Source organism: Arvicanthis niloticus, chromosome 8 (assembly GCF_011762505.2).
Source record: "Arvicanthis niloticus isolate mArvNil1 chromosome 8, mArvNil1.pat.X, whole genome shotgun sequence".
Lineage (NCBI taxonomy): Eukaryota > Metazoa > Chordata > Mammalia > Rodentia > Muridae > Arvicanthis > Arvicanthis niloticus.
Genome location: NC_047665.1, coordinates 9,240,686 through 9,264,055, shown reverse-complemented (window position 1 = coordinate 9,264,055; position 23,370 = coordinate 9,240,686). Strand labels below are relative to the sequence as shown.

Sequence of the window (23,370 nt, the reverse complement as noted above, 5' to 3'; positions counted from 1 at the left end):
CTTCTTGCCTGATAACTTGAGTTCAGTCCCTGAAATCCACATGGTGGAAAAATAGAACTAAGTCCACCAAGTTGTGTTCTCTCTCTCTCTCTCTCTCTCTCTCTCTCTCTCTCTTCTCTCTCTGTCATACACACACACACACACACACACACACACACACACACACACACACACACGGTTTGAGTAAAAATGGCCTCTATAGGCTTATATAATTAAATGTTTGGTCCCCAGTTGGTGGAATTGTTTGGGAAGGACTAGGGGGTATGGCCTGTTGGAAAGGGTATAGCCTTATTGGAAGGAGTGTGACACTGAGGGCAGGCTTTGAGGTTCCAAAGGTGCAGCCTATTCCAGTTAGCTCTCTCTCACTTCATGCTGGTGGATTAGGTGTAAACTCTCAGCTATTGTTCCAGCACCATGCCTGCCGACCTGCTACCATGCTCTCTGCTATGGTTATCCTGGACTCACCCTCTGAAACAATACACCTCCATTAAATGCTTCTTTATATAAATTGCCTTGGTCATTATGTCTCTTTAAATTAACATAAAAGTAACTAAAAGACACATACACACAAAACCAATTGATAATAAATGATAAAAAATTGAAAATAAATGTAATGTAATGTAATGTAAAGGGATACTAATAATACTAATAAAGCAACTTGAGTCTGGAGAGACAGTTCAATAGTTAAGAGCACTTGCTATCTATAACTCTAGCTCCAGGGGACCTGATGCCCCCTTCTGGCCTCCTTGGGTATCCACATCCATGTTCACAGATACAGACACATAAGTAAATTAAAAGATAAAAGTCTTAAATAGATTGAAAAACTTAGATCTTTGATTTCTTTTTCTAAAGATGCAGGGTATTTGAAGAAAGCAACTAGCTGGGTGTTCAATTCATTAATGTATGCTTAAAATATACTTGTCCTTTTCTTGGGGGAGGGGTGTATCAAGACAGGGTTTTTCTGTGTAGCTCTGGCTGTCCTGCAACTCATTCTGTAGACCAAGCTGGCCTTGAACTCAGAGATCTGCCTTCTCCTTCTGGAGCACTGGGATTCAAAGTCTCCACCACCACTGTCTCAGCTACTTGACATGTCTTTATACAAAGATTTACTTAGTTATATCTTAAGTGTATGAGAGTGTTTTGCCTGCATGTTTACATGTGCACTACATGCATGCAGTGGTGCCTGTGGAGACCAGATCCCCTGGTACTAGAGCTACAGATGGCTGTTAGCTATGTGGGTACTGGGAATTAAACCTTGGCTCTCTGCAGCAAGGGCGTTTAACCATTAAGCCATCTCTCTAGTCCCCTAACTCACGTCTCATACCACCTCCCTTACCACATTGTTTACAATCCCACAGACTGTCCTCTCTCACCATCAGCAAGGCACATGATTCTCCTTGTAACAGTGGGTCAGTGTCACCCATCACATAGGACTTTAGTCCAGGTTTTACCTGCTTCTTCCTACTGACTTGTGCACTGCCACACAGGCCCTTGGTTCTAGGACACACACACACACACACACCCACACACACACACACACACAGGCGCGGCTCGCACGGGGGTCCTCACATATAAACTGTGACAATGGCTCAGGCTTTCTAAACAAAAGGTTCATAGTCTGATACAGATTGACCAAAAGCATAGATAGAAACAAAGTAAATACTTTAAAAAGAAAGAAAGAAATTCCAGGGCTGGGATTCCAGCACCTCAGTTTATCAGCCTCACTGAGCTGCTCTGGGAAGACAGGCCAGGCTGACCTTGACTGAGAGCCAGATTCCCAGCATACCCAGGGACTTGCTTTTAGTGTCTCTCCTCAGCCACCACAATCTAGGGTGCTGCTCCAGGCTGGGCAATGTAGAAGGTGGTATTATGCCTGGAAGCCACCCTGTGCCAGGAAAGGGCCACGGCTCTGATGCAGCTGAGACCATGCCCAGCTCTGGAGAGAGCTGCTCCCCTACTCTATCAAATACAGATCCACAACCTCGCCCTGCCTGGCTTCCTCCCAGGCTGCCTGTGCCGAGGCATTCCACGGTACCATTGAAGGGCTCCATCCCTGCCTTGAATTGGGGGCCTGGTAGTTGAGGGGAACACAGCAGGCCTGGGGTTGAGTCAGGTTTCAAACCTGAGCGTTAAAGGTCTGGCAGCATCTACTTCCTGTCTCTGGGGATGTCTGCCCTGGGAACCCAGACACCACACTGAAAGATGAGCAGTCACACGGAGCTTTCCGCCTACAGCTGTACTAGTACCCCATGTGAGTGACAGATGCCTTCAGCCCCAAGCTGTGAGCCAGCCTAACCTATCTTGTGTTGGAGCAGAGAAGAGATGATCCCATAGGTACTGCCCAAACTGCAGACCTGCAAGCACAACACATGATTCTTACTGTTGTAGGCCACTAAGACTGGCTGTACTACATGGCAACAGGTAGTGGACTGCCGTCCTCCTCTCTTCCAATACTTCTGGACTTAACACCTTTCTGTCTTCTTTGCTGCTCCTGCCAGCTGACACACACTAACATCCTGGTGGGCATCCTCAATTATTTTCATGGTTACAGTCTCCAGCCATAGCCTGAGAACCTGACTGCAGTGGTTTATTCCTGCCCACCCCCCACAACCCACCCCCTAACCCAAGGGTTTCTCTGTGTAGCCCTGGTTGTCCTGTAGACTAGCCTGGCCTTGAACTCAGAGGTCCTCCTTCCTCTGCTTCCCAAGTGCTGGGGTTAGAGGCATGCGCCATCGTGCCCGGCTTTGTGGTGGTTAATTATGCTTGTTTATTTAGTTGGAATAAAGGCTTTAGTGAGGTGCAACTCACCTTTGAGTGTGTTTGTGAATTCACTTTTGGAGAGGACTGGCTGAGGAGGAAAGGCTGCCTGCACATGGGAAACACCAACCTGTGGGCTAAGCGAGGGTCACAGCTGAAGAAAAGGGGGAAGAAAGCCAGCTGAGGGCCAGGCAGTGGTGGCGCACGCCTTTAATCCCAGCACTTGGGAGGCAGAGGCAGGCGGATTTCTGAGTTTGAGGCCAGCCTGGTCTACAGAGTGAGTTCCAGGACAGCCAGGACTACACAGAGAAATCCTGTCTCGAAAAACAAAACAAAACACAACACAACAACAACAACAAAACAAAACAAAACAAAACAAAACAAAACAAAACAAAAAAACAAAAAAAGAAAAAAGAAAAAGAAAGCCAGCTGAGTGTGTTTCCCTTTCTCTGCTTTCTGGTCCATGAAAATGTGGGCAGTGCTTTCCCAGACACAAAAGACTAATTCCTGTGAAGTGTGAGCCAAATGAACTATTCAGAAACACAAGTCTTCAGGCCTCGCCCAGACCCAAGAAACTGGAAACCTGGGAGCTCACTCTCGCTCTGTGTGTGTGTGTGTGTGTGTGTGTGTGTGTGTGTGTGTGTGCGCGCGCGCGCGCGCGTGCAAGCACAAGGAGCTATTATTGGAAGGTCAGAGGGCAACTTAAGGATGCTGATTTTCTCCTACTATGTAGGTTGCAGGGATTGAACTCAGATCGTCAGGATTGGTGGCAAGAGCCTTTCCCTGCTGAGCCACGGTGTCAGCCCCCAGCAGTGCATTTTACAAGCCCTGCAGCCAATTATGACCCATTCATAACAGACCCACCCCGCTCTAAGGCTCAGGTCAGATTCTAGACTTGATTTCGTCCCAGCCTGTTTTCCTTTCTCACAGTAGCTTGTACTGACTGAGGTTTGTACAGGTCACAGACCAGACCCCAGCACAGAGTGTACAGCTTTAAAAAAAAAAAAAAAAAAAAAAAAAAGGCGCTAGGGCTGGAACCCAGAGCTGCTCGGCTCTACCCACACATTTGGTGCCCATTAGTGCATGCCAGTACTGAGCCTTGTGCCCCAGGTACTGTGGTGTGGTTAGAGATGTGGACTGACAACTGTGGATGTGAGCCTCGAGCTGAGTATTCTACCCTGCCCCTCTGAATAACCCTTTCCTCCCCAACTTGCCTCTTAGTCATGAACTTTTGTGCAGGAGTACAAACCCTGGCTAAAACATCCTCCTTGCCTCTTGCCAAAAACATCCATCTGAGTGTTCTTCACCTGGATGTCACTGGTCAGGACAGTGGTTGAATAACGTTTGAGATCATGGAGGCCGCAAAGCTTAGCTTCTTGTCTCTCTCTTCTTAGCTGGTTCTCTCCTCCTGCCCAGGGAGAGCTCTCACCTGATAGCCATTGAGCAGTGAGCTAGGCCTTATTCTCTGGACCTCACTTCCTGAGTCCTACATCCTCCTCCTGATCTTTAAGCTGAAGGCAGTGAGGCTCCATGGGTTCGGGTTCAGGAACGTGGATTAGCAGAGGGAAGGGTTTAATACGCTAGGTGACAGTGCCACTGTGTCTGACCAGTGACATCCAGGTGAAGAACACCCAGATGAATGTTTTTGGCAAGAGGCAAGGAGGGTGTCTTAGTCAGGGCTTACTATTCCTGAACAAACATCATGGCCAAGAAGCAAGTTGGGGAGGAAAGGGTTTATTCAGCCTATACTTCCACATCGCTGTTCATCACCAAAGGAAGTCAGGACTGGAACTCACTCAGTGTTGGGAGCCGCGTGAGCGTGTCAACATTCACCATTACAAGATGGCGCAGGCATCCTGTCCTCCCACTAGTAAACAACTGACTGCGCAGGTGCAAAAGGCAAAAAGCGTGCCAAAGTCACTGCCCATCCCGGGGCATAATATGGGGTGATGAGTGAACAGCCAATCAGAAGTGAACACGCCACTCTAGGGTACATATAGCAGTGCCTTTCCCGGGCTTTGGGTCTTTCCGCTTCTGCTTATACAAGAAGTAAAGCCTCGCTGTAGTAACCACCCGAACACTGCCTCACGTGTCTTTTTCGAGGGCGAAGGGGACACAGAGGGGCTTGAAACAACTCAGGGCAGGAAGCAGGAGCTGATGCAGAGGCCATGGAGGGATGTAATCTACTGGCTTGCTTCCCCTGGCTTGCTCAGCTTGTTTTCTTATAGAACCCAGGGCTACCAGCCCAGGGATGGCACCACCCACAATGGGCCCTCCCCGCCTTGATCACTAATTGAGAAAATGCCTTACAGCTGGATCTCATGGAGGCATTTCCTCAAAGGAGGCTTCTTTCCCTGTGATAACTCCAGTTTGTGTCAAGTTGACACACAAACCCAGCCAGTACAGAGGACAACCACATAATGGATGCGGGTTCTACAAGATAGAAAGCCTCAGGGTACCAAACTCTCTAAATTCTCAGACAAAACAGGAATGGGGCTCTTAATGCAAATGTCCCAGTCCCTAATCTTGAGCAAGTGTTTACCCTTCTGTTTTGTGGAGATAAACTCCCTTAAGGCTCTGGGAACCCCCTCAGTACTGGGTACTGGCCTTGAACTCCAGATGCCTCAATTCTACCTCCCTGAGGCTAGGGTCACAGGCCTGTACTGGCCAATTCACTAGTTGCTATTTTACAAACTCAGCTGCTTCTAGAGCCAGATAAATAATACCACTGGATAATATTGAGGACTCAGACTGAGGGTGTGTGTGTGTGTGTGTGTGTGTGTGTGTGTGTGTGTGTTGCTACCTCTGTCATCCTGGAACAGTTTGCTTCAAATTCAGGCTTTCCTTAGTAGGTCCCAAATACCCTAAGAGCAGACCCAGATTTTGACCCTTACTTTTAATTCTCTGAGTCTCACTCTCTGCCTGAGGGCAGGTTTTTCTTGACACAGCTGTGCAGGGTGATGAAGGACCATCACCTTCCAACCAGGAACTCCCTGTCCCACTCCCCGCCCCACTTCACACCATCTCCCCCACTCACCTGTCTGCCCAGGTGAGACTGGGTTCTCTGGTGGGTTAAAAGCAAGGAGCTGTGGGCCTCTTAGTTGCTGGTGGAGCCTTGAGCCTTGTCATGGCTACTTCTGATGTTGTGAGTCTATTTGCTTTTCCCAGAGCAACTGATTAGCTGGGGTGAAAAAAAGTGGAGATGGGGGTCAGCCAGAGCCAGGGCTTACAAGTCACTTTTGTTGTTGTCATTTTTCAAGACAGGGTTTCTCTGTGTAGTCCTGGCTGCCCTGGGACTCACTCTTTAAACCAAGCTGGTCTGGAACTCAGAGATCCGCCTGCCTCTTGTCTCCTGAGTGCCGGGATCAAAGGCGGGTGCACCACCACTGTTCTGCTACAACTCACTCTTATTTTTTTCTCTGGTCAGATGAACAAAGCTGAGGATGGAGGGCAGGAGGAGGAGGAGGTGGTGGAAGAACAGGAGCTGAAGAGAAAGCCATCAGAAGCAACTGAGGAGGTAGTCCAAGAAGGAGAAGACAGAGACAGAGACCTTCCTGGATCCCTTAAGACTCTGACTAGGAACCCCCACAGAGAACATCCACCTGATGTCCAGAGCAAGCTACATCCCCTGCAGTACAGGTAGGGAGGCCACAGAGAAACTGTCCTGCTGAGAGGCCAGCCTCTGTGCCTCTTGAGCTGCCTGTGACCTTGGATCCTGCCTTCTACTCAGTGGACTTATCCCGGTGGAGACCGGAGGTTTAATACCTGCTCACCCCTGCCTGTAGGGATAACTGACTTCCCACACCTTGTGGGGACTGTGTGTCCCAGATCTCACCTCCTACTTTACAAACTTGGCAGCCTACTTGGCACTGTGGGGCTTGGACATGTGGAGCCCTGACCCCTTCCCCCCCCCCCCATCTCCTATTCTCTAGGTGGGTTCTGTGGTTCTTCAAGAACGACCGAAGCCGGGCCTGGCAGGACAACCTGCAGCTAGTCACCAAGTTTAACACCGTGGAGGACTTCTGGGCGTGAGTGTCTGTCTTCAGGAGCTCTGAGTTGGAGGGTGAGGGGTGTCAAAGGCATCATAGCCTGTCACCTTTTTGGGGCCTTGTCAACATTTGCTGGGAGCTGAGAGTTGGTAGGTTTTTGCCAGGCTGTGGCCACCCTCTTGTAAGCTTCTCAGGGCTTAAGAAGAACCTGGAGTCTGGGAGAAGCAGGAATGAGCCCTGCTACTCCATGGCTTTGTGGCTCTAACCAGGCTTCTTTTCTTGAAACTTGGCTCAGCTATAGCAAGGATTGTTAGGCTGCCGCCTTAGCGTGTGTGCCGAAGAGGAGCTGAGGAAGGCCACACTAACCCAGGGAGGAGGCCCAGCTGCAACGCCCTAATGCTGTAGACTTCACCAGGCTTTTTTAGTTCAGACAAGTTCCCAGGGAAGGGATTCCAGGTGGCGGGGCCCTTGTGTGTGTGTGGAGGGTGTGGGGAGGCCCTGGGAGGAAGGATGTGGATGATTGGAAGCTAGGTCTAGAGAGGACTTGGAAAGACAGGGTCAGGTGAACCATGTGCTGAGAAGCCTTGAAACTGTGTGGGGTGGGGTCTTTCCAGGATGTACAGCCATGTCAAGCTGGCCAGCAAGCTCTCTTCCGGCTGTGACTATGCTCTGTTCAAGGTAAGCTCTGCTCCAGGGACTGATTCCAGGGCTTTTCCCTCATGGATGACTGGGGCATGGGCAGCTATGGATGCGTGAGTCTAGAGAGGAGAGGGCCTCAAGGATGGAGCCCAGGGTTTTGGCCTGGCTTCTAAACTAGCATGGACATCAAAACTGCACGAGTAAGGTGTGCTGGCGGGCATTCCTCATCATGTCCCACCTCACCTTGGAGGTATTACCATCAGCATTTAGAGATTGCTCCAGGTGTCTTTTGGGTCCCAAGGTTTGCAGACCATACAGCCAAACTGGGTTATCTATCCTAGCCCACAAAAATTCTGACCCAGAGGCACCTTAATCCTGTTCAGTAAAGGTGACAAGCACACAGATGAAGTTACCAAAGGTGGCAACAGTGGGGCTCAGGGAGCGCGGGACTCAGGGGGCATGGGGCTCAGGGGTCTGTGGGGTCTTGGAAGGGGTTTGTGTGGGAAGCTGAGTGGTTGGAGGTGGCACCTGTTGTGCAGAGGGGAGGTAGGTAAATTAAGGTCTGGGTACAGAGCAGACTAGGCTCTGTGTAGAGGGAGCTTGGTGTCCACTTCCCTTTAAACAAAGGGAGGCAGTTGATCTGGCCCTCCCCACAGGAAGGCATCCAACCCATGTGGGAAGACAGCAGAAACAAGCGGGGCGGCCGCTGGCTGCTCAGCATTGCCAAACAACAGCGCCACATTGAACTGGACCGTCTGTGGCTGGAGACGGTGAGTGGAGGGAGGGGAAGAGATGCAGGTGTGAGCCTTAGGAAGGCAGCGGTATCAAGCTGGTTGGGTGGACCTTGTATCCAAGCTGGGGCACTTACCAGTCCTCTGTCTGGCCCAGTTGCTGTGTCTGCTGGGGGACAACTTTGAGGAATACAGCGGGGAGGTGTGTGGTGCTGTGGTGAACATCCGCACCAAGGGGGACAAGATTGCCCTGTGGACAAGTGAAGCAGAGAACAAAGCGGGCGTGATGTACATCGGGTGAGGGTCCTCTTCCCATGGTCCTGGGGGGCTGCAAGGGCAAACTTCTGGAACCCTTCAGACTGGCTCTCCCTTCTTCCACACCCACTTATATAAAAGAGGTAGGAATTTAGACCCAAACTATTTTTAATGAAGTCTTCAGGTTCGCTGATAGGATCTACTACAGGTACTGGTCTATGAGTAAGACATGCAAAACAGGTGAGGCTGGAGCTGGAATCAGGGAGATAATCTGAACAAAAGAATAGGGCCCAAGGTTATGTCTGCCATCTTCCCTGTCTTCCACACTAGGCAAATATACAAAGAACGCCTGGGCCTCTCCACAAAGACCATCATTGGGTACCAGGCCCATGCAGACACCGCTGCCAAGAGCAACAACTCCTTAGCCAAGAACAAGTTTGTGGTGTGAGGTGGGCTTCAGCCACTACTCACTGGGCACCCTCCTGTTTGATGGACAGGGAAGACTGCACTGTGGATTCTGGGGCAGGGCTTGGGGGGTGGGTGGCCTGGTTCTTTACCTCTCTCTTGGAACTTGCATAAGCACCACTCCTTAGATAAGGTCTCACCTGTTGCCCGGGTTGGCCTCTTATTTATGGGCTTAAGCCATTCTCCCGATTCAGCCTACATAAATGGGATTGCAGGAGCTCACCATTGTGCCTGCATCCATAGTAACTTCTTCAGCACTTTTTGGGCTCAGGCCTTGTGGCAGCTGGCCAACACTTATAAACTACTCTCACTGCTAGCCCTGCATGTGGCTATTTGCCAAAGGCAGGGTGAAGCAAAATCCTGGCTCAACCCTGCCAAACAAGGACAGCAGAATTCTAGGTGGCCTGAGGCAGGCTCTTCTGTCTTGGGAGAAGGGTTCTAGGCCACTGATATTAAGGAGTTCAATTCTCTGTGAGCTTAAAGGCTTATTATGGGTTGTCCTCATCAGATCTATAGCTTGGGTACCCATCCTAAAATCTGTCCCTTCCCTAGACCGGTTGTGACTGGGTCCTATCCTCCCTCCCTTCTTCCTCTCAAGTATGGAATAGGTTAGAGAGGAAACTCGGGCATTTGTGTAAAGACAGGTGGGCACTAGGGACTGAGAATGCCCTGCATAGCCTTCCCATCTAAAGACCGTCCTGTGGGTTCTTCGTTTCTCCTTCTGCTGAAGTAATGGATGGATAAACCTTCACGCCATGAAAAGATTGCAGTGGTAGTTGGGCTTCACCATGGTTTTGTAAGAAGGGGCCCACTTGATACTAATGATGCTTAAGGCCCTTTTTGTATCTGGTCTAAATAAACACTTTGGAACAAACTTGGAATCTTAAGTATTTAAGATCAGGCATACCTAAACCTGGATCTGCCCTGTCCTGTTTTGCGTCAAAAGGACTCCGGTGAGTCCCAGGTACCAAGGAAACCAGAGATAAGCCCAAGATGATAATGTGACAGGGGCTACCTACCATAGGAATAGGCAAAACGGAACAGGGGTGGCACTCCAGCCTGTTTGTATTCTACTGTGTGTGGACGCATGGCACTGTTCATTGGTCCCACTCCCCAACTGCTTATCCCTGGGGAATGGACTCCTCTGGCTCTTGAGCCTTAGGTTGAAGATCTACAGTCTTCATTCATACTTGACACACCTGCTTTGTCAGTTGGCTCATCTGAGGCCTCTGGAGGACTTGGGGAGCTTGCTGCATGTAGAGAAGAGATGGGGACTCCTCAGAGGTGGGGGTTGCAAGGGGTTGAATGGGGCTGGGGTGTAGCCAAAGCCTGACCCAGAGGCAGGGTCTTAGGAGTGAGGCCTGTGGACCAGAAAAAAAAAATGTCTTGGGCGTGGCTCCAAGGAGGTGGTCTGTGGTTCCGAACTGAGGCTGAGTAGGGCGGAACTCCAGGACGACTGTGGCCGGATGGAGGCGGGGTCTGGGGCGGATTAGAGGCGGGACCAGGTTTAGAGGCGTGGCTCGATAACAGGTTGGCTAGGGCAGAGTTTTGGGCGGGGCGTAGGCGGGGCTGCGGGAGGACAGCTGCTAGGCATGGGCGGAGCCTGGGAGGATTAAGCCCGGCTGGAGGCGGAGTCGTGGGTATGGGCGGGGCTCCGTGAGGACTCAACCTGGCTAGGACGGGGCGTGGGCGGAGCTCCAAGAAGACCAAGTCAGGCTGAGGTGGGGTGTGGACTGACACTGTGGGCGGGGCCGGGGCGCTGTTGGAGGGCGGGGTCGGATGAGGGCACCGCACTCTGGGTGTGGCAGTCCGAGCGCCGGGGGCGGTGCCACAGCGGGCCGGGCAGCCGGTGAGCTGTGTGGCTTTGGCCATGAAGCCGCAGCCACCGGGCTAGGCCCGGGGCTGCTCCAGGCCTGGGCGGCCCGCAGAGGGCTGGGCCGGTCCCCGGCTCGGGTTCCTGGGGCGGCAGGTGGCCGCTCACCATGCCTGGCAAGCACCAGCAATTCCAGGACCCTGAGGTCGGCTGCTGCGGAAAATACTTCCTGTTTGGCTTCAACATTGTCTTCTGGGTGAGTGCGGGTCCGCTTCTCGCTGTGCGCTGAGGATGGGGGTTTGGGAGTCTCAGTTGCTGGTGGGGGAGACTCTTCTCAGAAGCTGTCCCCCAGCCCCTCCACTCCGATGCCCTGTCCCCAACTACTCTGGGGAGCTACTGGGATAGCTGAGGGGCGGGACCCAGTCCCAGCAGGGTTGTGTTGGGAGTTTCTTTCTGCAGCCCCAAGTTTGGGCGGAAAAAGGGGGCGGCGTTTGCCGGAAGACTGCAGGGGCGCGGTAGCTGCAGACCAGCCTTGCCCCACCTCCTGGCCATTCCAGCTACCAGCGTGGTGCGGTGAGGTTCGGGAGGTTGGGTCCTAGCCCGAGTCTACCCTACAAACGCTCAGAAGCTTGTGAGCCTGGAGGGTAGGAGTGACAAAAGCCAAGGCCTCTGCCTCTGCAGGGAAAGGAGTTCCAGTTGAGAACAGGGAGCTGTCCTTTGGGAGCAGCATTCAGCATTCCGTAGCTGACCAAACAGAGGCTTCCCTCTGTGTGGCATCTGTGTCCTGATCCTGCCAAGTCATCTTTCTCTTCTCCCTCCCCCATCCTGTCGCCAAAGCGGGGCCGTGCATGCTCTCCTTTCCGCCAGGCCTTTCCAACTTGCATTCAGCAAGATTCAGCGTCTCTGTTCTCCACCCACAAGCTGCTGGGTTTGCCCTGTGGTGGGTGTCCTTGGATTTCAGCAGTCTTCTGTTCTGAAGGGTGTGGGCAGCTACAGGGAGCGCTGGAAGTCAAAGGGCCTGAGTGTAGCAGGCCTTGTCCAGCCAGAGGCTTTGAGTAAGCCACTTTACTCTCTGGGCCTTAGCTTTCCAGTCTGGGAGGGGCTGGTATTGGAGTTTGTCCTTGTGGGTTGTTCGATTAAATGAGAGTTTTTGTTGTTGAGACAGGGTCTCACTCTGTAGCCCATCTTGACTTGGAATTTGCTGCAGTTTTCCTGTCGGAGCATCTTGAGTCCTGGGATTACAGATGTAAGCCCTCACACCCAGCTTAATAGCAAATGAGTTCTCCCGACTACCTTATCATTATCTGTAGTTTACAGATTGGGGGCTGAAAGGATAGCCGGTGAGAGCTTGAGTCATTGTCTAGAGAAACAGGTGATTATCAGTTGGGGGGAGGGAAGGCAGAGCAGCAGGCTGAAGTAACTCTGGGGGGAAGGGGGATGAACGTCCTGACTTTGTTCCAGGGTCTGGGCAGCAGAGTGAAGCTGGACAGAAGGGACATTAAGCTCCCATGCTTGGGCGGCATGGGGCAGTCAGGGTTGGATCAGATCTTGTTGGCTGCAGGTGCATGGAAAGGTGACAGAGGATCTGGAGATGTGAAGGGATCTGGGACCTTGAATTCCTGATGTCCCATCTCCCAAGTGTGAGGATCATAGGTCTGTGCCTCTCTGCTGGGCTCTACCTATCCATCTGGACACCAGCTAGGTGTCATCTGGGCAGCCTGGGCTACCAATCGCACCTTATTTTTTCTTATTTGCCTAGCCTCAGCTCCTTGCTTGGAGAGCCCTGAGGGAGGCCAGCCACCCTCTCACCTCTGACTTGTGGCAGCTCCTAGACACGCAGTCTTTGAGGAAGATACACCACCAGAGTAGAGAAAAGAGACTACCAACACCCGCCTCCACCCCACTCCCCTTCCTTCCCTGGTGCTGGGTTCTGTCCACTGCTGCATCCTCCCTGGAAGTGCCTTCTCTGTGCTGGCTCTGGGGGCGTGCAGCCAGCACTACATTGCCTGCCTCATCCCATCTGATCTACCTCATCTTTGGACAAGAGTCCAGCTAATGTTTTGTTTTCCCCAAGTCCCTCCTAAACTTCCCAGCCTCCTGCTCAGCCCCGTCTATGCTCTTCACCCTGTCCAGTCTTAGCCTCTTACCCAAGTCCTCTCCACAGTCCTTCTGCTTGCCGGGACCCTGACATCTCCCGGGTTCCAGACACTCATGTCCATGCCCCACCATCACCTTCTGTTTCAGACACCTCAGTGCCCAGCACTGTTAGCCCCGTGAGCACATCAGAGGGCAGGCTAGCCCTGCTCTCTGCCCTCTCTGCCCTGCATAGAGGAAACACCAAGCAAATAAACAGACACCCAAGTGTCTGGAGAGTGGGCAGCTAGGGTTTGAACGGCAGGGAGGACCAAGAGGAAGAAGAGTTCTAGGTAGAGCAGCCAGAAAAGGCAAAGACCCACGGCCACCGCTCGCTACGTAGTGAGTTAGAGGCCAGCCTTGACGACCACCATGAGACCCTGACTCAAAAAGCCAAGACCGAGGCTGGAGAGATGGCTCAGGGGTTAAGAGCACTGACAGCTCTTCCAGGGGTCCTGAGTTCAATGCCCAGCAACCACGTGGTGGTTCACAACCATCTATAATGGGATCCGATGCCCTCTTCTGGTGTGTCTGAAGAAAGTGTACATAAAAATAAATGAATCTTAAAAAAAAAAAAGCCAAAACAAAGGTACAAGTATGTCTGAGACCAGATGTGTTCTGAGCCAGGCTGGGGCCTCTCAGGATTCTGCTCCATGTTGAGAGAGTCCTCAGAGAGTCCAGAAAGGGGCTGATCTCCAGCCTGAGGCTGAGGTAGGTAGCTTCAGTTCCTCTAGCTAGCCTGTGGGAAAGACCCCCTAAATGGTGTCCTTGGTACACTGCCAAGTTCCATTCACAGCTTTGGGGGTGGGGTTGGAGCATCTTTCTCAGCTTCCTGATGGTCAAGGATGGGTCAAGGGTGGTCAAGAACCCTGGTGTGGTGCCCAGCCCTGAACTCTCCCTGCTATTGTAGGTGCTGGGAGCCCTGTTCCTGGCCATCGGCCTCTGGGCCTGGGGTGAGAAGGTAAGAGAGGGGGGCTGCCCAGGGGTGAAGGGGGAGGAGTCACTTCCTCATACTTGTCTACACCTTGGTGCAGGGCGTTCTCTCCAACATCTCAGCGCTGACAGATCTAGGTGGTCTTGACCCCGTGTGGCTGTTTGTGGTGGTCGGGGGAGTCATGTCAGTGCTGGGCTTCGCTGGCTGCATCGGGGCCCTCCGGGAAAACACCTTCCTGCTCAAGTTTGTAAGTCTTTCTCTAAGTCACCCCAGATCTACCAGAGACTCCTAACCTCTTTCCATTCAGTTCTTGCCTAGCCAGGGTGACCAGACAAGGACCAGGTAAAACCACACTGTCTTTTATCAACATAACATAGTACTAAGGGGCAGAGAACAAGCTTAGGGGTAGTGCACACATTGCAGGGTGGAGGGGGGGGAGTGGACGGCGCTTAAGTAATAGAGGACGGAGCCTGGAGACTGTGGCTCCCTTGCATCTTGGCAGAGGTAGTGGGAGTTCTTCCCTGTCCTCAGACGCCATGCGTCTCCAATGTCCGCCATCTGTATGCCCTCCCTCCCCCCCCCCCCCCAGTTCTCTGTGTTCCTTGGTCTCATCTTCTTCCTGGAGCTGGCGGCGGGGATCCTGGCCTTCGTCTTCAAGGACTGGATCCGAGACCAACTTAATCTCTTCATCAACAACAACGTCAAAGCCTACCGGGATGATATTGACCTTCAGAACCTTATCGACTTTGCTCAGGAATACGTGAGTGTGGTGCCCATCATGGGCCTCGTGCAAATGACGCCTGATGGGCACACAAGAGAGGGGGCAAGTTCTGTGTGTGCACGGACCATTTCCTAACCCACCCAGGCCAGCAGAGGCCAGGGAAGGACCCTTTGAGAGCCCCTGTCCCAGGAGAAGCCAGCTCCTGCTCATTCCCCAGACTTCCTTGTGCCTAGTCCTGTAGAGACACAGGCTCGGGAAAACTGTGGCCAGAGAAGGAAATGGAGCATACTCTGCAGGTCTTTCTACTCAGTCTGTGCCCGGAGTGTGCGCTAGGACTACGTTGTGACGCTCCGTGACTGTGCCCAGAGTTTGTACAGTCTTAACCCATCAGCCCTCCTTTTATTTTGAGCATTGCTCGTTAGGTTTGGTGACAGGCAAGGACTGCATTGCCAGGTGGTTTTGTCCTTGTGCAGATATCAGAGCAAAAGTGACACTTGTTTATTTATGTGTATGGGTGTTTTGCATATATATACATACATATACATACATACATACATATATACATATATACATATATACATGGTTGTGTGTGTGTGTGTGTGTGTACCAAGTGTTTGCCTAGTGCCTAAAGAAGCCAGAACTGGAGTTCCAGGCAGTTGTGAGCTGCCATGTTGGTGCTGGGATTTGAACCTGGGTCTTCAGGAAGGGCAGCCAGTGCTCTTAACAGTTAATCCATCTCTCCCGCCCCAGCCTAGCTTTTCTTCAAGCAGCGTGCATTATCTAGGACTGCACGTTCTGTACTTAGAGCCACGGAAACCATCCTCCCCTGCACATTCCAGTCCTTATAATCCTTCAGGGCCACACCCCAGTCACCTTCACCAAGATGTGGCTCTGGGGCTCCACAGCACCCTGAAGCTCGCAGGGCAGAGGCAGTCCTGTAGCCTGCATATCCGGTGTGCTTCCATTCTCTGTTCAGTATGGAACTGGGACAGGCCTGGCTTATGCCAGGCCCCAAGCCAGGTGCGGGGAGATTCAGTGTTTTTAACATGTGCAGCCTGTTCCCTTCGTGATGGCGATGTGCTGGGGAGAGGATGCCAAGCATATAAAATAGGTCTGGGGGAGGGGAGCAGGGAGGCAGGAGGAGGGAACACACCATGAGGAGGGCTGAAATGGAGCCTCTGAATGGTGACCTTGTTGCCCCCATGAGGAGAGGAAGGAATTGGTGAGGGGTGTAAGGAACAGGCCGGCTCCCCAGCAGGGACAGCAGGTGCTGGCTCAGCTGTGTCTGAGACCTGCACACACAAACCAGATGGCCAGGCGTCAAGCCCCCGGCCGTGCTCACAGGGTCTGTGTCTGCTACCAGAGCCATCTCCTGCTCACCCGAGAGCTTTTGCAACCCCCATGGCCATCTTCTCAGCAGCTGGTGTAGCTCACTTAGGGCTCTGCACTGTCACAGGCTCTTGCACCACAGACTTGGGCTTGCCATGGCCACCTCTGGCAAGCCGAGCAAGCACATCCTGGAGAGGGGAGCTGGGGCTCCAGCATGATGCCAGTGGAAGGGATGGAAAAGAGGCAGGGAGACAAATCTGGCTGGGCTTCCTCTCCTGTCCCCTCAGGGCTTGGCCTTGCTCCTACCCCCTCAGGGAAGTCCATGAGGAAGTCACAACCTCCACCCACTGTCTCACCTCTCAGGGTCTCCGCTCTGATTCCTATGAGCTCAGGCCTATTTGCTGGGGGGTAGGTTGGGGATGGAAGTTGTCCCTCCCTCCCAGCCAGCCTTCTCCTCTGGGTGAGGCTCTAGGGTTGGGCCTGGTTACCAGCTGTTCACTCTGGACTCTTCTCTCCCCCCAGTGGGCTTGCTGTGGAGCCCGAGGGCCCAACGACTGGAACCTCAATATCTACTTCAACTGCACTGACTTGAACCCAAGCCGTGAGCGCTGTGGGGTGCCCTTTTCCTGCTGTGTTAAGGACCCTGCGGTGAGTGGGGCCCTCGGAGGAAGTAGGATCCCTTAGCAGTGGGAGGTGCATACCAGTGTGCTCTGGTGTCCCTGAGAGAATGGAGACTCTGGGGTTTCACTGCGGATGAGTGGGCATGGTAAAACCTAAGCTTCCATTTGCTTTTCTGTGAAGGAGGGGCCAGGCTTTTCTGTGTACTTGAAGACCCAGGTGAGCTCATGGGTGTTCCCTTGGCCTATTGCTAATGGCCTGTCTCCCCTCAGGAAGATGTCCTCAATACCCAGTGTGGCTATGACATCCGACTCAAACTGGTGAGAGGGATGAGGTCAGGGTTGAGGGTAGCCTGGAATACAGGGGGTGACATTGGGGCCTCTCATAAGCTCCCGTGGAAGGTCTAAGGACTTCTGTGGGGTGGAACTGGCCCTGGGTGGGTTTGAGGTATTGGATTGCTCATCCCTCTCTGTGGAGCATCTGCTGTGGTTGGCATTGCTCGAGACCTTGGTTGGACCAGAGCTAATGCATTGATTCTATACTCAGGGAGTAGAAGGAGAAAAACATGAAATTGTAGACACATTGAATGGACAGTCTTAAGACAGCTCAGCTGAGAACTTAGAAGGTTAAGAAATAGGGTCTGAGTCAAGGAAAGCCTCTTCAGAGCAGAAAGCCAGGCTAAAACGCAGAGAAGAAACCGTCTGTGTAAAGGGCCTATGGCAGAATTCCAAGGAGCAGACATTGTTGGGGAAGACACTGGAGCAGGGATGGGCTCGGCAGGGGCAGGGGATCTGAGCTGAGGCAGCAGGCTGAGCCTGGTCACATGTCTCCTCAGGACCTAGAGCAGCAGGCCTCCATCTACACCAAAGGCTGTGTGGGCCAGTTTGAGAAATGGCTGCAAGACAACCTGATTGTGGTGGCCGGGGTCCTGGTGGGCATAGCCCTCCTCCAGGTAAACAGCCTTGGCTCGAACACCCTCCTCCCGCCTCTGCTCTGTGCCCTTCCTCACCTGCTCTCTGTCTTACAGATATTTGGCATCTGCTTGGCCCAGAACCTCGTGAGTGACATCAAGGCAGTGAAGGCCAACTGGTGAGGCTGCCAGGGGTGATGGCCACATGCCTGACCCACAGGGCTCTAGTGGGGACCTCCTAGGACACTCTGCCTCACTCACAATGGCAAGGCCTGTGGGACGATTGTTATGACCTGAGCCGGAGGCTTTGTGAGCATGGTGCTCAACCCCCACCCCCCAGGAAGCCACCGGGGCTGGACTGGGGCTGTTTGCCACAGAGCTCTGTGTGGGGTGTGTACCTGTGTGTGTGTGCACGCACACTCGTAAGTACACATGGAGTCTCCGCCCTGCTGCTGTGAGGTGGTGGCCCTTCCAGAGCTCTAGGGGAGATGGAGGGTAGGGCATGCACCTGTGTCCCCTGGTCTACTGTGTACACATGGAGTCTCCGCCCTGCTGCTGTGAGGTGGTGGCCCTTCCAGAGCTCTAGGGGAGATGGAGGGTAGGGCATGCACCCGTGTCCCCTGGTCTACTGTGGGATGTATCTGTGTGTGGCTTAGGAGCCTGCTGTCTCAGACCTCTCCATACTCACCGTGACCTTGAGCCTGCCTGGAGCTCACCTTGGCCTCAGTGTCACAGCCTCTGAAATGGGTCCAAGAATTCTCTCTCTCGCTTGCCTCTCAGGATCACACATGGTGATGGCTACAAACGACTCAATAAACAACACTTTGAAAAACAGTGGCTTATGTTCACCAACTTCAAAGGTTCTGTTGTCAGCACGGCCTCTACAGAGCTCTCCAGTGAGGACCCTGGCCTGAATCCAACCAAGGCCTTGTAGGTCTGGGTAGACTATGTACTTGAGACAGCCTTTCAAATGGGTATATTGCCTTAAAGGTGACATCTCCTGCTCCTCCCGGGGTATGGCTGTGTTAGGGTCATCGGCAACAGGACACAGAGGCACCTCACCTGGTCTGTTCTATGTACCTGACCCTAGTATCTGAAAGTTGACCTTTCTGACCTCTGTGGGTTATTCCTGGCATACTCCTCAAGGCTGTTATGTCTCCACCTCAAGAAAGGCATAAAGATCTGAAGAACAGGGTTCTGGAGATCATCCCTACGAAGGTAGAGCCTGGTGGGTCCCAGCTGTGCTGGGGCCAGAGGTGGGGTGTCCGAATGCCCATACAGTGGCTGAGTGCTGGGACAGGGAAAGAGACTTGTGCTCAGGGAAGGCCTGGTATCGGTGAGGGGAATCTGCTTTGAGGTCGGTCAATGGTTGGTTCAAAAACTTCGATGCCTGCAGTGCTGCCTTGTGGCCACCAGAGGGCACATAGGTACCACACTCTCTGCTGCCGATTTTCCTCACAACCTCACCTCAGTACCTTCTGGCTTACCAGGGGTGGCTTGCAAACTTCTAAAGAAGCAAAGCAGCTCAGGCTTGGACAACCTAGCTGCCCAAAGGGGCGGTATGTGTCAAATGACTCTTCCCTAACCCTTCCCTGCACTGGGCAAATGGAGGGGTGGGCTAGTTCAAAGGTCGCTGCTCTGGTGTGATCTGTTTCCTCAGTGAGTTACAAGAGTAGAGTAGAGCAGTGAGACCTGTTTTGTTTTGGCCTCCACTGGTACTGGAGACTGGACAGAGGAAGGCAGGGGTTCTGTGATGAGATATCTGTGCAGTCGGGTTAGGATAATGACCCACTTGGGAGGCCAGGGGAGCATGGTAGGAATTGTATAGAGACAGGCCCTCACCCACGGGTGCTGACTACTGTTCAGTTGTAGCTGATTGCAGCGGTGCAGGAACGCAGGGCCGGCACCAGAAATCTTAGAGAAGCTGGGAGTCTGCAGGCTGTTGGAAGACAGCCAGATTTTAACTCAGACCTGCAGGCAGCACGAAGAGCCCTGGGTCCGGCTTCAGCTCCCGTGTCAGCACCACTTACAGTGGCCCCGACTACTCAGCTGGGTGGGGGTGCTGCGAGCTGGCTGGGCACCTGATAGCTCTGCCCCGTGGCACAGGCTGGGCAGAGCTCTTGGATGGCTCAGCCATGGTGGTTTGTACACTGTAATAAATACAGCTCCGAAAGTGTTACTTTTCTCATTTCAAACGGCTTCATTTCTCCCCCCCCCCCCAAAGCTCACAACACCCTTGTGAGTTACAGTTTCTTTTTCTGATTGAGGAAACTGACTCAGAGAAGGGTGGGAGGCCACTTGAAGCACAGGAGGCGCACATCCTACCACCCCCCTGTGCTGGAGTTTGGCGCGCTACACACATCTTCTTGATAGGTCTGGTGGAACCTATATACTGAACTAACAACCAATGGAGGGTGTCAAGCCATCATTCCCTAAAGTGAGAATCTCGTTAGGTGCTAGTGACACAGGAGAGAGAAACGAAGTCCCCACCCGCACTGCCTCCTCATGGCAGAGACAGATGGTGAGGAGGCAAGCGTCTCTGTTGGTAATATGTGCTGTGGAGAGGATGACTGACAGCTGGAGAGCCTGGGAGTGGGTTGGGAAGGGCGCCATCTCTGAGGGACCAGGATCTAGGTTCTGGCATCAACTTCCTTTGGTAGGGTCTCCAAAGCTGATTGGTGTGGGGGAGCTGGGATGGCTGCACAGGTGGGAGTGGGTGAAGAGCAGGGAGCATGGTCTTAGGACATGAAGGTGCCATGATATTGATGACATGGTGTAGGAGTGGGGACCTGGGCTGGACCCAGAGTTCTCCAAAGGTCATCCTGCTACGAGATCTCCAGTTTCCCACCTACTCCTTTGTGTCATCTGTCTACTCATCTGCCTTCCACGGACCTCCTGCCCCAACCTGCCCACCACTGCTTATCACAAACACCCCACCACCCACACGGAGGCCTGAGCCAGAGACTGGGGTTTCTAAGGCAGAGGCAGGCAGGGAGCAGTCTGTGAGGATGTGCTGAGAGGCACGTGATCATCACTCTGTCAACTTTTTGCTCCAACAAGATGCCTGGGAAAAAATCAAGGGAAGAAAGGTTTCTTTTGGCTCACGGTTTCACAGGATCTGGTTCACTGCTGCTTGGCTCCCTCCTCTGGGCTGTAGTGAGGTAGGACACAGTGCTAGAAAGAGTGTGGTAAAACATAGCCGCTTAACAATGGCAGCCAGACAACATAAGGGGAGGGGCCTGGGACAAGGCATACCTGCCAGAGGCTTGCCCCAGGACACCCTCCCTCTAGCTATCTCCTCCCTTACCATCACCTCTCAAGTTATGAAGCCATCCATGGGTCAATCCGTCAATGAGGCTAGGGTCCTCATGAGCCTGTCATTTCCCAGAGGTCTCGCTTCTGTACACTGCTCCACAAGAATGAAGCCATCAAATGCAGGTGCTTCTGGGAGGCTTGTTCAGATCTAAACCATAAACCACTCCTCGGTTACTCCGGGGTTGACTAGAAATCCACTTCCCATGGCAGTTCACGGAGCAGCCCCCTCTGTACCATGTGGTCCTCACCAACAGAGGTGCTTTCCCAGATATGCAGAAAACACAAGGGAACAGGGAGGGCTTGCAGAGTGCATCCCTCTAGTGCATCCATAGGGAGCAAGGCCATCTTCCTACTCTGTTAGGGTGGAGTATACATGAATAGTGTGCCAAACTGGTTGTCCTGCAGAGACCTGGGGCAGGTAGCTAGCATCTCCCCATCAGACTATCCAGAGAAGTTGTTGTGACTCCCAATTACCCTAGGGGAGGATGTGAATGGGGACCCGGGAGGGGCCTTGCCCAAGCAGACAAGCTTCTGCATTTCTGGTAAGTTAATCAAATGGGATTGAATGAAGGTGTCCTAAGGCAACTAAGTCTTACATTCCTTGGTGGCAGTGTCTCCAAATGACCACCAGAGGGCAGCAAAGTGCAACACATGCAGCATAGCCCATCAACCAGGGGCAGGTGACAAGTGATCCCTTCAAATAAGCCAGGTATGACAACATTTCAGAGACATAAAGGCTCACCCTACTGGTGCCAAGTTCAGGCTTTGCTATCCTCTTCATTATCTCCTCCAGGGACTCAGAGTAACTGAAGCCCCCAGGGACGTCTGTGCCAGTGCTCAAGAAGACTGGAGAATGTGACAGTAATGGGTGGGTGGGTGTGTATGTGTGTGTGTGTGTGTGTTTCACATTCTTTAGTAGGCTGAAGCAACAGGCTCTATATTCACCTCCATCTGTTCAGGTAGGTTTGCTAAGCACCTACTGTGTGCTGTGAGTGTTCTCAGCACTCGGAATACAAAAGACAAGAGATATCCCACAATTCCCATGGAGATGTCCAGACCTGAGGTCGGCTGACTTTATCTTTAAGGAACCAAATATCCTGAGTCAGAGTCACAGAGCCGCACAGGTGCTCAGTTCTGCCTTCATGGCAGAAAGCAGCTTGAGACGGGATATAAACAAGTATCCATGGCCGGATTCCAGGGACATGATCTGCCGATGCAGAAGCTGGAATTTGATCTAAGTTTCAGCTGTCATAAATCTTTGGCTTTCTTTTGATTTCTTCACCATTAAAACAGAAAATTATCTTTAGCTCTGGAGCTTGGTCAAAACAGGCTACAGATTGGATTTGCCTCACAGGCTGGGATTTTTCTGTCCCTCGGTCTGAGGACGTGGACAAAGCGTCACCACCCGGAACAAAATTGTGGGAGCCACAGATGCAGCTGGTGGGTGGGAGGGCAGGGGCTAGCCTCAATAAGTGGGAATGCAGGGGCTAGCCTCAGTACTTGCATAGAATGCATGAAGCCTTGGGTTTCCTCCCCAGCACCAATGAAGATGAGGAGCGGTCAGAGCGGGCCTCTGTGCAAAGGCAAGATGTAGCAAAGACTTTTTAATTTAAAGATATTTTTGATAGCACTGGTAATACAGGAACTCATTTTAGCTAAAACAGCAACAACAGCAATGAACAAGCTGACGAGACTAAAGTCTCTTTAGGTGGCCCTCTGTTCTCCAGCCCCACATCCTGAGGCTGTGTGTTCCTCCCTCAGAAATCCCAAAATATCCACGGTGCTCAAGCCCCTGTATAAACTGGCGGTATCTGCATAGACCCTACAGATGTTCTCTTTGATTCTTTCTTTTCTTTTTAAATGTGTCTGGGTGTTTTGCCTGAGTGTATGTATGTGCCTAGTATCTGCAGAGGACTGGAGTTACAGACAATTGTGAGCCACCACAAAAGTGCTGGGTATTGAACCCAGGTCCCTACAAAAGCAGCCAGTGCTCTTAATTTAGTTTAACGGATACACAAAGGTATAAAATTGCACATTGGTGGAATACTATGTAATGTTTAAAATTTATTAGATTTTCAAAATTTTTTTAATGTGTGAGTGTTTTGCCTCTGTGTGTGTCTGTGCACCGTGTATGTGCTTGCTGTCTGTGGTAGCCCGAGGAGAGCATCGGATCTCCTGGAATTGCAGTTACAGAGAGTTGTGAACCACCATGTGGGTGCTGGGTCCTCTGCAAGAGCAACAAGTGCTCTTGGCCCACTCAGCCATCTTTCGGCCCCCACAGTGTGTTGATGTGTGTGTACATCACACTGAATAATTAAGGATTAGCATGCTTATTTCTTTAAATGTTTGTCATTTCATTATGCCGAAATTCTCAAAGTCCTTTTTGCTAAGCTTAAAAAAGATTCATGTGTGTGTGTGTGTGTGTGTGTACGCACCTCTGAGTGCCCACAAGGGCCAAAAGAGAGTAGCAGATTCTCTGGAGTGGAGTTACGGGTGGTGAGATGCCCAGCGCAGACGCCCTGGCTGGGACTCACTCTGTAGACCAGGCTGGCCTCAAACCAAGAGCTCCATCTGCCTCTGCCTCCCGAATGCTGGGATTAAAGGTGTGTACCATCACTACCTGGTGGCTTACTTTCTAGTACAGTCCAAGACCACCTTCCCAGGGGAGGCGGCACTGACAGTGGGCGGGGCCCTCCCGTGTCCGCCCTCTCGTGTCAATCATTAATCAGGAAAATGTCCAACAGATAAATCCACAGGCCAA

At 52.3% G+C, this 23,370-nt stretch overlaps 2 protein-coding genes across 5 annotated transcripts; both read left to right on the top strand.

Moving 5' to 3' along the window:
* Nucleotides 1-6,184: 6,184 nt before the first annotated feature.
* Eif4e1b (eukaryotic translation initiation factor 4E family member 1B) lies at nt 6,185-9,689 on the top strand. Of its 3 annotated transcripts, XM_034510626.2 has the most exons (6): nt 6,185-6,396; nt 6,690-6,785; nt 7,361-7,424; nt 8,042-8,155; nt 8,274-8,413; nt 8,702-8,940. In XM_034510626.2, exons 1-6 carry the CDS (start codon nt 6,185-6,187, stop codon nt 8,817-8,819), a joined length of 744 nt encoding a protein of 247 aa, XP_034366517.2. In that variant the 3' UTR covers nt 8,820-8,940. The 3 variants fall into 3 exon arrangements, with proteins under 3 accessions (XP_034366517.2, XP_076794911.1, XP_034366518.2); XM_076938796.1 differs by lacking the exon at nt 8,274-8,413 and having other exon boundaries at nt 8,702-9,689; XM_034510627.2 differs by lacking the exon at nt 8,702-8,940 and having other exon boundaries at nt 8,312-8,408.
* An 870-nt stretch (nt 9,690-10,559) lies between these two features.
* On the top strand, nt 10,560-19,467 carry Tspan17 (tetraspanin 17). Of its 2 annotated transcripts, none has more exons than XM_034509926.1 (9): nt 10,560-10,905; nt 13,693-13,743; nt 13,817-13,963; nt 14,306-14,476; nt 16,289-16,414; nt 16,657-16,704; nt 17,220-17,336; nt 17,412-17,473; nt 17,951-18,128. In XM_034509926.1, exons 1-9 carry the CDS (start codon nt 10,819-10,821, stop codon nt 17,985-17,987), a joined length of 846 nt encoding a protein of 281 aa, XP_034365817.1. In that variant the 5' UTR covers nt 10,560-10,818; the 3' UTR covers nt 17,988-18,128. The 2 variants fall into 2 exon arrangements, with proteins under 2 accessions (XP_034365817.1, XP_034365816.1); XM_034509925.2 differs by having other exon boundaries at nt 10,625-10,905; nt 18,075-19,467.
* The last annotated feature ends 3,903 nt before the right edge of the window (nt 19,468-23,370 follow it).